The following is a 15235-nucleotide window of genomic DNA, read 5'->3' as shown; positions in this document are numbered from 1 at the left end:
AAATCATATCATAATTTTTAAAGAGCAACGGTCATGTCTGTCACGCAGCAGCTCCTCCTCTGACCCGCCGTTGACTCACCGACAGTCCCGTTCACTTTAATGGGACGGCTGGTGATATGGCAGTGACACAACAAGGTGAGGGATGTGAGGGCAACAGGGGAGTGGATGCCCGCTAACAGGCACTGTGATGATGGATCTAAAATGACAGGTGCTCTTTAAATGTAAGGAATCCGACTCATTCTTGCTTGTAGTTAGAAACTTTAATATTTGTAAACCAAATGAAGGTTTCCTTTTTAGAATAATAAACTGTCAGATTAGAAAAACAGCGATATCAAAACCGATTTTAGGTTAATAGGTTAATCACACATAGCTGGAGAACTGCTCAAATTCTTTTATTTCATGTTTTTTCTCATGGGTACTGTGAAATTGCGTGAATGCATCAATGCAGTGCATGTTGTCTCAGCTTGCAGAGCTTGGATTCATTGAATGAGTTTACCGAAAATGTAAATATTACAGAATATACAGCCTCATGCTACATAACTAAGCTCCATTTCATGCTGAATAAACTATTAATGTATCTTAAATAGAAAACTATATCTTTAGATAGATTTTTACTCCAAAAGAATTTTATTAAAATAAATTTGATAAAAATGAAAAAAAAAAAATCCGATTTAAATAAATCGATTTTTATCCACCGTCACAGAAAGTGAGGGAAAAGTCAAAATATGATAGTTGTTGCAAGAGGTGAGGGGTAAACTTTGTGATAGGACACCTGTTCTGGTAACAGCTGTGTAAAATTCTATTCACTTCAGATAGATTTCCTCTCACTTCTTGTTGCATCTCCTGGACAAGAAGTAAAAGGGAAATCTTCCCAGCAGGTCACAGTCAGTAAAAAATAAAATCTAAGTGGTTAGCACTTTCACCTAGCAGCACTAGGGTCGTCTGTTCAAATCCCAACCACAAAACTACCTGCGTGGAGTTTGCATGTTCTCCTTGTGCCTGTGTGGGTTTCCTCTGGGTACTCCGGTTTACTCCCACACATGTTGGTAGGTTACAACCGAAAAACAAGAAGAAAGTCCCCTGCGCTCAAGAGTTGTACAACGATAGAGACAGTGTATCCAATGTCAACATAGGCCATACTGCCCTCTAAGGGTTGGAGAAACTCAGTCACTGTAAAAACAAGGGGCGAGAGGGAGCACCAGCCTAGTACATTACCCGAGAAGTAACTTTTATTAAATGCACAGTAGATATATACTCACAAATAAATGTAGTATCAAAAGCATATCAATATACAAAGCGACCAAATGGCTGACACGTTTTGAGGGGCGATCCCCTCTTCCTCAGAGGAACTCTGAGGAAGAGGGGATCACCCCTTGAAACGCGTCAACATTTGAGGGTCTTCTTGCATTTGGGAGCTGACCTGGCCATTTGGTTGCTTTGGACATTGATATGCTTGTGATACTACATTTGTTTGCGAGTATATATTTCCTTTGGATTTAATAAAAGTTACTTTTCAGGTACCGTACTAGGCTGGTGCACCCTCTCTCCCCTTGTTTTTACAATGCTGGTAGGTTAACTGGATCCTGTCTAAATTAGACCTGGCATGTGTATGTATGAATGTGAGTTAGGGACCTTAGATTGTACGCTCCTTGAGGGTTAGGGACTGATGTGAATGTACAATATAAATATGTAAAGTGCTACGTAAATTGACGGCACTATATGTGCCAGTAATAATAATCTGATTCAAATTCTAAAAGATTTGCCTACACATATACTTTTTATACTAGTTTTCCTATTCTAGCAAGTAACAATATTGACCCTCTTTGGAAAAAGTAAAAAATGTAACTAAATCAAAGTACAAAAGAAAGGATACCAAACAAGCACAGACATATATACTGTAATGTACATGGCCCCACAAGCCAATTACAAAACTTCAACAGGAATAAGGCGCAACTCCTCCCATTAAACAAGAACTCACAGTTCCTCATCCTCTGATCCCATCTCCTGGTAATGTTCACTTTCACCATCCCTTTCTCGCTCATCCTCAGATGGCATGCTCTCCCCTTCATCCTCTTCCTCCTCCTCCTCTTCTGAGGCAGCAGGACTTGGCTGTTGGCTGAGTCCAGCAGCAGCAGCCCTCATAGCGGCTAATGCTGCAGCCTGTGCTCGCTGTATTTTCAAGGCCTCTGGTTCCGTGTCGTCAGTGCCATTTGCAGGATAACCCCCATCAGAGGGAGCTCCCACTGAATCCTGTTGAAGCTGCCTTGCCTCCATCTCCTGCTGCAACCGCGCCCGCTGCTGGCGCTGTAGCGTCTCCATCACCGCCTGCAGCTTCATGGCGCGGTGAGGCGGGCGAGGGGGACCACGTACTGCCTCCTCCACCTTCTGTGGAAAATGAAGCTTTCCAACAGAGACCTGTGGGGTTCAAAAATCCAATATTCCAAGCAGCCAGGCAGAAGGGAGGACTCAGCTTGGGTAGATTGACGATCTCCTCATGCTTTTTTATCCGTTCTCCTTCCAACTGCCAGAAAGGATGTTCTACTTTAAAGATGGCCAATAGCAGAACCCTGCAAAAGGGACAAAAAAAAAAAAAGTTAAACATATTGTCACAAGTACTGGAACAAAATGAGCTCAATGCTAATAAAAAATAAATAAATAAAAAATACCAGCATGATATAAATATGGAAGCTGAACTTGCTGAATTGTTTTTGGGGGTGTAAAAATATTTGATATTCACGTGCTATAGGTCAGTGACTCACTAACAATAAAGGATATATATAAATGAAAACCCTTGAGCCTGCAACTTTAAAGCAGTTATAAACCAAAACCATAAATGTAATATATTGCAGCTTACCAACCCTTAGACGTGGTGGCTGCATTAGTTTTCTTATTCTAGGCTTTTTCTCCCTTTGTTTTCACCTGGTGATCTGGCCAGTATCACACCTCTTGTTTTAGCAGATTTCGATACACTACAACAAACTGAAGCCAAACTCTAGCTCAAACTGCAGTTAGAGCAACAGTTTTTGTTCTTTTGGAATAAAGGTTTTACATGAATAAATAAAAGCTGATCATTGTAGGCACTCCTGTTAGTGGTTAATGGTTTGTATCAACCATTTAAACTTCCAGATTTGTTCTGTTGAAAAATAAATTAACTGGCTGGATCATCAGGTGAAAAAGGAAAGACATCCTAGAAAAAAAAAAAAAATGTGGCCATCACATCCAGGTATTGGTAAGCTGTAACAGAATAAATGTTTGCTTTTGGGTTTATTACTGATTTTAATAAAAGCCTGCAATTGGCAACAATATCATTTATTTTCTGAAATATAGTCAAGGAGAGACCCAATGCTTGCCAATAACTTATCTTCTATTAAACCTGTAATGTAGTTTTTCCTTTTTTTAGTGTGTCTGTCCACCTTAGAGTATTCACACCACTTTTGTTACATTCTCAATAAGGTAGCAATCCAAGTGTTGATCCCTTGTAATGACTGCAGCAAGTTCACAAGCAGATATTTTAACACCCAAGTCCCAAGAGATAGGAGACACTGTTACATAGATTAACTTTCAAATACATTTTCAGAGGACCAATTCTTTAAATAGGTTTCTGAATACACTAGTCAAACACAAAAAGAATTCAACAGTGAATAAGTCCAACCAAGAAATAAAATGAAATAAAAAACAGGCACAGTGCAACAGATTTATGTAGGGCTGGTTCACGCCAAGAATTCCTGTGCGATTCACATGCGATTTTAGCCCACTCTTTTTGAATGGGCTGAAATCGTTCCTCACCAAAAAGTAGTCCATGGGAAATAACTGCAACCAAATTGAATGATACTTCTGTATCATGTGATCCAGTGCACGCAAATGCAGTGCATCTAGGGTGCCAATAATTTTGGCACCCGCTGTCGATAGTACCTGCAGTGTGCTCTGTGGAAAATGCACAGAGAACGCGGGTTTCCAGCAGCATGATCTGGTGTGAACCGGCCCTGAAAGCGGATCTCACATCAGTTACACACATTATATTAAATGCAGAAATGTTAAGTACTACATAAATTTGAAACAAGTATTTATTGTTCCAGGAACATGAAGCCATCTTTGTTTAGGAAACATCCAAGAACAGGATCTACTTTCTGTAGTGAGATGCTGGCTCAGAGATAACGCAGGCATAATAAACCCTGGTGCCTGTGCAGTTCTGGGATGTGCTTACAAATGCCTGACACAGATCAGTCTCCTGCTGCTTCCTCTCACCTTGTTACTTGCTAAATAAAAAAAAAAATACAGTTTATCTGCAATATGTTTAATATATCAACTATATGATCAAGTTGCTCTAATTAAAAAAAAAAAGTAAAAGTGTAAAATTACATTTTTAACATATGGGCATTTGTCAGCCCATAATAAAAACAAAGGGATTTTTTTTTGTAATCCTTCACTTCCTGTCTGTGCATTCTTAACCTTCACCACCCTATCCAAAACTAGCTTTTGGTTTGACATATACGTTAAATGCCTAAATGTTAACAGCTTGAACCTTACAACACATGAATGTGAAATGGTGGAATGTCCTCTACAGCGAAGTTCTGTGAATTGTTACTTACACACTATCCAGCCTGCCTTTTAAAACTAACCACACTACAAAGGTGAACAACTCCTCAACGTGTAAATAGGAAAACAAAGACTATACTACAGCTGTTCAGACATCCCACCAGTTTAAATTTTGCACTTACAGGTTGAATCAGAGTCACTGGTAAGTGTGTGTGTGTATACATATATATAAAATTTATTTCAGGTACTTATATAGTGCCGTCAGTTTATGCAGCACTTTTTTTTATATATATATATATATATATATATATATATATATATATATATATATATATATATTGTACATTCACATCAGTCCCTAACCCTCAAGGGGCATACAATCTAAGGTATATTATATATATATATATATATATATATATATATATATATATATATATATATATATATATATATATATAAATACAAGCAGGGCGGCATGTATTTTCAGCAACATACATGGAAAAGTGAAAATACATTGCTTTTAAGGTAGCCTGTTCATGCCATTTTGTAGAATGTCATGAAAAAGTCCTGCAAATCACTGATTTTTTGGTGCAATGACATGCATTGTGACATTTATGTTAATCAAAAAAAAAATGCAGTCAAATAAATTTCAATGTAAGGTGCCTTACATACTTGTTATAAAAAAGGTGGCCTTAAATATGTCATATGTAATAGCTTCCATGAGACTATGGAGAGGGACCATTCTACAGTTAGAATGTTTATGAAATTATTACTAGCTGTTAAACTACTGCTGTGGTCTTGTGCAATAGAGAAGAAAGTACTGCTCTAAGATAAAGATCCTGCACAAAAAAAAAAAAAAACTTACTGTAGCACACAAGTAATGTTTTCTTTGCAACCCAGGAGAGATCCTCATTAATGTTACATTAAATAAAAATATCTGCAGAATCTGGAAAGGGTAAAGTGCACTAAAACTGAAGGAAATTATAGGGAAACTATTTCCCCTCCCCCATCCTGTTGGGAGTGGGCTCAGTGCATTTCCTCCAAAAAGGGCAGAAAAGCTGACATAACTAGACAGTTTAACATATCAATCAACTCTTTCGCTGCCAAAGATTACTGCAACTTCACTTTAACATTATTTCTGTGGTGGCACAAGAGGTTTAGGAATTTTGATTTAGCAGGTCACACAGTAAAAGCACCAGTTTGTAATATCTCCCCAAAGACCCCCTGCTTGTAGGGAAAAAAAAAAACAAAACAACAAATCTCAGTTGTAAGTACACACACAAAGCTCCCTACAATACTGGTGCACACACATCCCTTCCCTGAACCCCTATTTGCTCCACTGACCAGCATAGTAGATCCAGGCACTCAAGCGTATGAGGAGACGAGGGATCACACACTGGGTGTTCAGAGATTAAACAAATACACCAACTGGAGACTGGGTGGGAGGCCTAGGGGAGAATTAATGGAAGGAGGGGCTGGATACCCCCTCCCCCATGGACATTAGCTCTTAATTATCTAAGCAGATATGCTGGATTAACTGACTGTATGCCACAGCAGTCAGCAGAGTGCTGCACATAGCTATGCATACAACATTTATGTCTGACACCTACAGTTTCCAAGAACCATACAGGAACATTCTGCAAAGCATACAAAAATAAGCCCAAACTGGCCACATGTGACAGTCTGAAACTGCAAAAGGTACAAATTTAAGGAAGCGTGCAATATTACAGATATTTGCTGCAGTCTTTATGGTGTGCAAATCTTATACACATGGATGCTGGAGTGATAGTTAAATGGAGAGGTCTATTATTCCCACTTCTAGAAATGTATGAATATCACCAGCACTTGCCTTGAAGAAGGGGCCCTTATGTGGTCTAAAAATGACGATTTTTAAACTTGTCTTAGATTTCTGCTGATAGATAGATACATATATCTATGAACAAACTGTAGCTTGGAAGCAAGGAAAAGAAAGGTAACCATGGGAGACATCTTCTCAATGAAAGTTTGTTTCCAGGAATAGTTGTAAACAGACCGCATGGTGTATCTTGCCTGAGGCCAATTCAGTTACATGGTATTGTTCTTGTGTAACAAGTGGACTGTAGCTTGTCATTCAATGGGTTAATACTGCAGCTGGATTCCCCCCCCCCCCCCAAACCCTTCCAAAGCTACTGGATGCTTCCAGGGAGGAGGGGACCCTCCCCAAAGTGTGCCTGTACATAGGGTCAGTGCTCCACTCTGGCACAAAGGGAGGTTTGTTTTGGACACGAGGCACAATCAATGGATGATATTCCCATCTTGAGGATAGACTAGGAAAGCAGCACTTTGAGAGGACTTACCAACATAATACTACAAGATCTGGACAAAAAAAAACAACACTTAAATGTAACAGAAAAGTACCAAGTGACTGAGTTATGAAGGAAAGAAACAGGCCTGTGCAAACTCAAATAAAAACTAAAATTGGTCTTTACTGAAGCCAGAAGAGATGTGCCTTCCCCAGTACAATTTTGACAAGCTAACTCCTCCTTTCAGTCTTTAAACCAGGCAAATAATGATGAACATAACTGCGGCCAAAGTCCAAGGCCAAAGAAACGCCATCAGACCACATATTATAAAGCGCACTCCACCTCAGATCCAGCTGTTTATGACAAATGTCAACTATGTTTCACAAACACAATCAAACTGATACTATATTATCATGGACACCACAATAATATTATGATATTAAAAGTATGTAGTTGTAGCCATTGGGAGAAACAGGAAGAAAAGTCTGCAGTAATGTAGATATTGCTAACAGACTACTGTCAGCACAGAACCATGTTATTCAGTTTTGGATGTTGGAGGTGTATTAATCTAATTTTTCCCCCACAAATAGAGCTTTCTTTTGGTGGTATTTGATCACCTCTGCAGTTTTTATTTTTTGCACTATAAAACAAAAAAAGAGACAATTTTGAAAAAAAAAAAATATTTTTTACTTTTTGCTATAAAATATATCCAATAAAATAAAAAAACAATCCCAATAAGTATATATTACATTTTCTTTTTTTGAAGTCCGCAAACGTGCGAAAAACCTGTAAGTGAACAAAAAAACGTGCTAGTGCAAAACCAACACAAAAAAGTGCACTTAGGGGTGTGCTTTGTCCACCCCCTGAAGGGGTAGGATCTCTACCCTGACCCCCCCAGGGGCACGAAGCTCCTGACAGGGATTAAGGTTCCCGTATGGTCCTCCTAGCCAAAAGGCCTGGTGGACCCCTTTCCTTGTGGCTAGCCGAGGCCAGCCACCATGTACTAGGTAAGGGGGCTCTCCCGAAGAGAAAACCCCCTAGGGACAGAGGAGGAAGGAACCAAAAGGCCACACATCCTCCCCCTAGACTTCAGGATAGGCCCGAGGACCCACACCCTCCATCCGTGAGAAAAGAAAAAACACACATAAGTGAACAAACGTGGGAGAAAAATAAGTTAAATAAATAAGTGGCCGTGCAATTGTGCACTGGCCAGGCCCTGAGGCCCGTAGCAAAAATTGCCCAGGACTTAGCCAAAAGGCCTAGCCCTAAAAGGCGCAGTGCAGCAAAAGTGTTTAGATCAGTGACCATGTGCACGTTTCACACATTGGGGTCCCATCCCCATGTGCTACTAAGAGCACCCCTGAGGCGACCACTCAGGGGGCACTGTTCCGCGGACTCTCTGCCTCCCCAGCCCCTGGCCAGACAAGGTAGATCCGTTCAAACCAGGAGGAACTGGGCCCCTCTGGTTTTCCAGGGGGAATTACTCCTGGGCCCAAACAGCCTGTAGGCGCCTCGGTTTCTGTTCCAGCCTGTACTAACCATCAGGACCCCCATCCTACCAGCAGGGGTACTGTACAACCAATCATCCCCGCAAGCAGGAATGATGGTGGAGCACCCCTACTGGACACTGATAAGAACAGATACTACACTTGATCTTAGCCAAAAGACCGAGAAGCAATAAGTATATATTAATTGGTTTACGTGAAAGTTATAGCATCTACAAATGGCTGTATATATACTGGAATTTTTATTTTTTTTATACTAGTAACGGCAGCGATCAGCAACTTATAGTAGGACTGCAGCAGGCATTCTGACACTGGGTGGGAACTACCTGTCACTGACATCCCCAGTGACACTAATACAGTGATCAACATTGGGCAGGAAGGGGTTAACATCTGGGGCAATCAAAGGGTTATCTGTGTGCTGTAAGTGTTTTACATTGTGTGCTGTTTTACTTGGGAGACATGCTGCTTTGTATCTCTCTGCTGTGCTGTGCAGAGAGATACAGAGCAGCATGTCCACGCTGGCAGGAGAGAGATCTGTGTTGTTTCTCAGCCCTGCCGATGATCACAATTGACATCCCCAGCAGCCAATAGTGGTGCAGGTAGGGCGGTGCACGCACGCCCCCTACCGGGAAATGCAAATTACGTATAGATACCGGATTTTGCGCAGCCACAGACAAGTAGTTAATAATAAGGGTCTGAGACAAGTTCTCTCAACTGGTGCCATTGCCAATAGCAACCAACCAGCTCCTAGCTTTCATTTTTTTTTTCATTCAGCTCAGAATATTAAAATTTAAAGACCAGTGCAGTGTATTCTTTGCTGTTCTGTGCCAAACAATCCACCATCATGATTTAGGCCCCATTCACACTTGAGAGTTTTAGAGCTTTTAGCTTGAAGCTCAAAAACCTATTGTTTTCAATAACCCTGGTTCACATCTGAATGTCTTTCACTTGTAGAAAAATACTATCGCTCCAAAAAAAAAAAAAAAAAAAAAAAAAAAAAAAAAGGGGAGGAGCTACTTTTCAAGCAGATTTGAGCATTTTTTCCCCCATAGACTTCAATGGAAACACCTGAAGGACACAACATGAGTGTTTTTTCAAGAAAGTGTGTGAAAACAGAGTGTCCAAAATTTGCCTTAGGCATTCTTGGACCCTTGCAGCAGAATGGGGCAGATGTCACTTTAGTGACATATATGTCTGTTTAGTGATCACTCCATGTAAAAACCAGAGCTTTAACAGACCCGTGTTAGATTTATGGACAGCCAGATGTAAACAGCTTGACTCCATTTACATCTGATCACTTCCAATCTGTCATGTTTAGATCAGAAAAAAAAAAGTTGCGGACCTCCATTTTTTTTTTCTAGACCAGGATGGACTCAGTGGACATGTGTCTGTTTGAATCTGCCTGCCCACAGACGTGGGAGTAGGCAGGTGATTTTGGGGCATTTTATTACATGTTTTTAAAGGATACGTTAACCTTTGTAGATAAAATACATGTACATTATTTTCTTTTACTAGGAGTCTGCAAAGCATTGCACCCACGATCAGCGATCTGAATGACAGGAAGCATCAATGAACTACCTAGAGTGCTCATGAGAGCTGTGGTTGTTCATTAAGAACTACAAGCTGACAGTGCAAAGGCTGACAGTAGTTGTAGTTCTTCCATTCACAGAACTCTGTAAACAAATGATGCGGCCAGATGGATGAAGCCCCGCACGGCTGTGGGTTTATTTATTTTTTTTTTGTGACAGCAGGTGCAGGGAGCTGCTGCAACAGTAACAAGTTACACCCTGAATATGGGTGTAACATGTTACAAAAGATGAACTTATCCTTTAAAACGGTTGTAAAGGCTCAAGGTGTTTTACCTTCATGCATTAAGGGATAAAAACCTGTGTCCAGCAGCCACCCCCCCCCCCCAGATACTTATTGATCCATGTGCACGAAACCACTGGCTCTCCTGGGACTCACTCTTCATTGGCTTAGACAGCAGCGGAAGCTCGTTTCCCACTACTGTCAATCATAGCCGGGGGCGGGGGCAAGCCACAGCTCTGTGTGTGAACAGACATGCAGAGCAGCAGCTTGGGAGTAAGCCTGCTTGGGTGCCCCAATAGCAAACTGCTTGCTCTGGGGGCACTCAGCAGGAGCGCCAGCGGGGAACCTGGGCTGCTCTGTGTAAAACCATTACATACAGCAGGTAAGTATGACATGTTTGTTATTTTTTTTATTGCCTTTAATATCACTTTAATAGTGGTTATACACACTTTGAGTTTATTATCTGACGGATGTGCAATTCAATCAAAACAGTTGAACCTACAACAACCAAATAGCCATAATAGCCCTTCTGATCAATTTAGACTTGATTTAGATTGGATTCTATTAAACAGCTGAGCGGCCAGGGCAGAAAATGATGGTTCATGAATACAATTGTATTTTGACTGATTAGATTATGAGATTACATGGAAACAGAGATGTAATTGATAATGTATAATCATATCTTAACCCCTTCCTGGCCCTTTAAGAGCTTCTAAATGTCTGGAGGTGGAGCCACATAATGGGGTCATGTGACTTCTGCGATTGGCTTTCACATGGTCAGAAATATCCCAATCTCCAGTATGCATCGGGAGCTTTCTGATCCCCACCGGTAACTGCTGGGAGCACTCTCTCAGCACAGAAAAGGGTTTGCAGAGGCAGCGGCAAAGCCCACCCACCGAGAGGCTACAAATCTGCGTACCTGCAGCGGGAAGAGGTTAACTTTTGGATGAAATCTTCTTCCTTGTGTGTGGCATATCAATCGAATGGGTTAACTACAGATTGATTATTTCCATTGGAAGAGATAGCTAGGAAATAAAAATCAATCACTTATCAAAGCGTATATAGCCACCTTGACAGGTAAACACAACTATGTCTTCAGGGAAGCCTATCCTGCCCTCAGCTAATAATGAAATCTTCTATTCCTCCTACCAGTCCATCCCCCACAGTTATTACCTTTTGTACCACTAGCCCCTCCCTCTTAGATTGTAAGCTCCAAGGAGCAGGGCCCTCCTAACCCTCTTGTATTGTCTCCCGTTTTACTGTAAAGTGCTGCGCAAACTGTTGGCGCTATATAAATCCTGTATAATAACACAGGAGCTTTTTTTTTTATGGCTTATGCATTTTAGGCCCCACAGACTTTAATTATGAGAGCGCCCAAAGAACTCGCACATCACGCCATTTTGCATGTGCTCATCGAAATCAACAGGGCCAGAAAAACACTTCATTCTGCTTCAAAAGTAGCTCCCTCGTTTCAGGTGTTGCTCTCAAATGTGAAGAGGGACACCTAAAAAGCAAGGGATTTGGTTTGCTGAACATTTTGGAGTTCATCTCTACACTCAGGTGTAAATGGAGACTAATATGACTCTTCAGGTCAAACCCAACCATGCAAAAAAGGTGTCTGAGATGGTCAGGAAGCTTTTATCGGATATTCTTATTAAAAGAGGTCAACGTGGTGTTCTGATACGGTCGCCTCCTCATCCCTTTAAAGCCGAACACATTAAATTACACAGGCCGAGGCTAATTTAACGCAGATAAGGCACTGAGTTTAATTACCACCTCGATTAGCCACAGAACCTGTGGAATTAATATGTGCTTGGTTTTAAAAGGGATGAGGTGGCAACCGTCGTTCCAAAAAGTGTCACAAACGCTTCCAAAACACATAAAAAGGCATCAAATACACATTGGCAGCGCATTTTTTATTTTTAGGTACGCTTATTGGTACTGAAGGTCTAGTAATGTGTAGCACCAAGTGCCGCCACCATCAACGTGGCCTAGTTCCTCTACCAAAGCCAGGGTACAGTCCAACTAACGTTCTCTTCATACGAGAGGAACCAACCAACACATGGTATGTCACCGTAGGGAATTCTATACATTATTAATAAAAGAAACCTTCCAGAAGAAATGAACACAACGGTGAAGTCTGCCATGCCATGCTCAGAGTAGTCTTGGTAGTGAGGTACCCCCCCATTGAGGAGCTGATAATAGAAGGTGTGTGCCATGTGTCCCTCAGGAGTAGAGGACTACCTGGGGTCCCCTATGGGATGTAATGCAGGCCTTCTCCACATATGTTGTTCCTTCTATAGATAACCCGAGTGTTCGTACCACACCCTATCCAGCACGGACACTTGTCCCCCTCCCCCACAAACACACACATACATGTCCGCTCCCCATGAACTTCCACAGTCGCTGGCACCCCCTGGCCCGCACCCCCCCACCATCACACCACGTCATCCTTCCCAGCACCCTCCCCGTACCAGCTGACCCCAACAGCAGGCCTCTGTGTGGGAGTCCCCTTCCTGTGGCACGGCGCCCAGTCATCTCCCACCCACACACACCCCCCTCATGCACCCCATTGGCCCCCCGAAGTCTTACCCCCACAATCTCCGATGCTTTTTTTCTCACAGGAGAAACTTGGGATCTGTGCGAGAGGCGGGGCCGACATGCGAGGGGTACCTTGATTGGCTGCAGTCCAGGGAGAGTCGGCAAACTTCCAACCCCGTCCGTGCGTGAATGAGTGGCAGCACGGGGAGGACTAACCTTTAAAGGGAGCGTCTAGCAACACAGAAAGAAAGGGACGGTCTGCAAGTGAACGCACCCGGGAGCCGCCGGAGGAATGTGCGGGCGGCTGGGAGGCTGAAGGGGAAGTCACCACACTGACAGTACCGGAGGGTGGCCTCCAGGGGGCTGGACGGGGACCAGGAATGGGCACGTGCTGGGGGGATTCATGGAAAACAACACACCTTGTATTAACCACTTGTGCTCCAGAGGATTCCCCCCCCCTTCCTGAGCAGGACTTTTGTTGCGTTACTTTGACCATCAACGCTGCACCCAAATTCAATTTACGTCCTCTTTTTTTTTTTTTTTTTTTTTTTTTTCCCCAATGAATTGAGCTTTCGGTGGTATTTGATCACTTGTGCGTTTTTTATTTTTTGCTCTATAAAAAAATCGACAATTTTGAAAAAAAAACAAACTATAGTTTTGACTTTTTTTAAAAAAATTTAAAAATCAAATTTCGTCATAAATTTAGGCTAGAATGTATTCTGCAACATGTCTTTGCTAAAAAAAAAAAAAAATCCCAATACGTGTAAATTATAGCGTTTTCAAATGGTGGTATAGATACTGGGATTTTTTTTTTTACTACTAGTAATGGTGGTGATCAGTGACTTATAACGGGACTGGGGGGGAAGTGACTTGGTGTCACTGACATCCCAAGTGACACTAATACAGTGATCAGTGCTAAAAAAAAAAAAAGCACTGACAATATACTAATGGCACTGGGCAAGAAGGGGTTAACATGAGAGGTGATCAATGGGTTTACTGTGCTGGGAGTATTTTACTGGGGTGTGGTGTGTTGGTGCTTCACTGTAATCACACTGCTCTGGATGGCTGTGCTGTACATGGCCATCCAGAGCAGTGTGCCTGCGCCAACAGGGAGGAGGACTGTTAGTAAACAAAGCAGACCTCCTCCCCATTGGAGATCATCGGCGATCAGCGGGTGCCGGTGAGTATTCACCGGCCAGGACCCGGTGATTGACAGCCATAGCGGCGTGAGTTGGGTTCTCACGCGCACCCACTACCTGGAAATGCACAATCACGTATATGTACATGATTTTGCACATCCTTGCCACCCTGTATATATATCTGCATTAGGGCAGAAGGGGAGCAGTTAAAGGAGAAAGGCTGTTACATAACAAAAAGAACATAGGAAGTTCAGGGAGAACAAAAGCCCTTTTTATGTATTTTTGATATAGTAAGAGAGGGTTAGAACCTCACCATTGGGGATATTTCCTTTCACTTCCTGTCCCATAGGAGGGTTGCCACCTCATCCCTTTAAGGACCAGTTCACACTACATGCATTTCGGGTGCTTTTTTTCTGCATCCAAAATGCACAGAAAGGTGATATGGTTGTTAATGTCATAGTTCACATCAGTGCTTGCAGTTCCAGTGCGTTCTGGTTGCAGGAAATAAAACTAGAACAGGCTGCATTTTTCCTGCACAGAACTGTACTGGAACACACTAGAAGGCATCACAAATGTACTGGAATGCACATGTCCCTATTTAAATTGAAGAAAAAGAGAGGGGAAAAATTGAACCAGAAAGCATAAAAAACGCACTAGAAAGCGTCAAAAATGCAACGGAACGTGTCAAAACCACATATGCTGGAATCCTTCTGGATTGCGTTTCTATGGTGTGAAACGGTCCTATGCTTCAGGTCACACTACATGTGTTCAAGTTGCTTTTTGTCTGCATCCAAAACGCACAGAACGTAGGTTATATGGGTGTCAATGTCATAGTTCACATCAGCACAGTTCCAGTGTGTTCCGATTGCAAAAGAAAAAAGTAGAACAGGCTGCATTTTTTCTGCACAGAACTGTACTGGATCGCAGTAAAATGCACTGGAACGCACATATTCTCTATTTAAATTGAACAAAAAGAGAGGGGAAAAAATGAACTGGAAAGCATAAAAACGCACCAGAACGCATCAAAAATGCACCAGAACGTGTAAAAAATGTGCATGCAGATATGCATCCTGAACGCATCTGGATTGTGTTTCTATAGTGTGAACCAACCCTAAGGGCCAGTTCACACTACAAGCGTACTTTTTTTTCTGCATCCAAAACGCACAGAAAGTAAGTTATACGGTTGTCAATGTCATTGTTCACATCAGTGCTTGCAGTTCCGGTTACAGAAAGAAAAGTAGAACATGCTGTATTTTTCCTGCACAGAACTGTACTGGGACACGGTAAAACGCATAAAAAATGCACCACAAATACAATGTAACGCACATGTCCCTATTTAAATTGAAGAAAAAAGGGAAAAAATTAACTGGAATGCATAAAAAACGCACTGGAATTTGTCAAAAACGCACCACAACGCGCCGAA

At 41.9% G+C, this 15235-nt stretch overlaps 1 protein-coding gene and 1 pseudogene across 2 annotated transcripts in view; both read right to left on the bottom strand.

The window, feature by feature from the left end:
* ARID3A (AT-rich interaction domain 3A) overlaps nt 1-12954 on the bottom strand; it is a 108664-nt gene extending 95710 nt beyond the window's left edge. Inside the window, exons 1-2 of one of the 2 annotated variants that reach the window (XM_089673578.1) lie at nt 12725-12954; nt 1979-2567 (exon numbers count right to left, since the gene is read on the bottom strand). In XM_089673578.1, the coding sequence (XP_089529704.1) occupies nt 1979-2337 (359 nt within the window). In that variant the 5' untranslated portion in view covers nt 2338-2567; nt 12725-12954. The remainder of the gene's footprint in view (nt 1-1978; nt 2568-12724) is intronic. The other variant, XM_089673577.1, reaches the window with a different exon arrangement.
* Nucleotides 8381-8497, bottom strand: LOC149465193 (U2 spliceosomal RNA; annotated as a pseudogene).
* Nucleotides 12955-15235: the final 2281 nt, after the last annotated feature.

This window comes from Staurois parvus, unplaced genomic scaffold (assembly GCF_062004578.1).
Source record: "Staurois parvus isolate SC_StPar_1 unplaced genomic scaffold, SC_StPar_1.0 ptg000141l, whole genome shotgun sequence".
Taxonomy (NCBI): domain Eukaryota; kingdom Metazoa; phylum Chordata; class Amphibia; order Anura; family Ranidae; genus Staurois; species Staurois parvus.
This window is presented reverse-complemented; position numbering and strand designations above follow the sequence as displayed.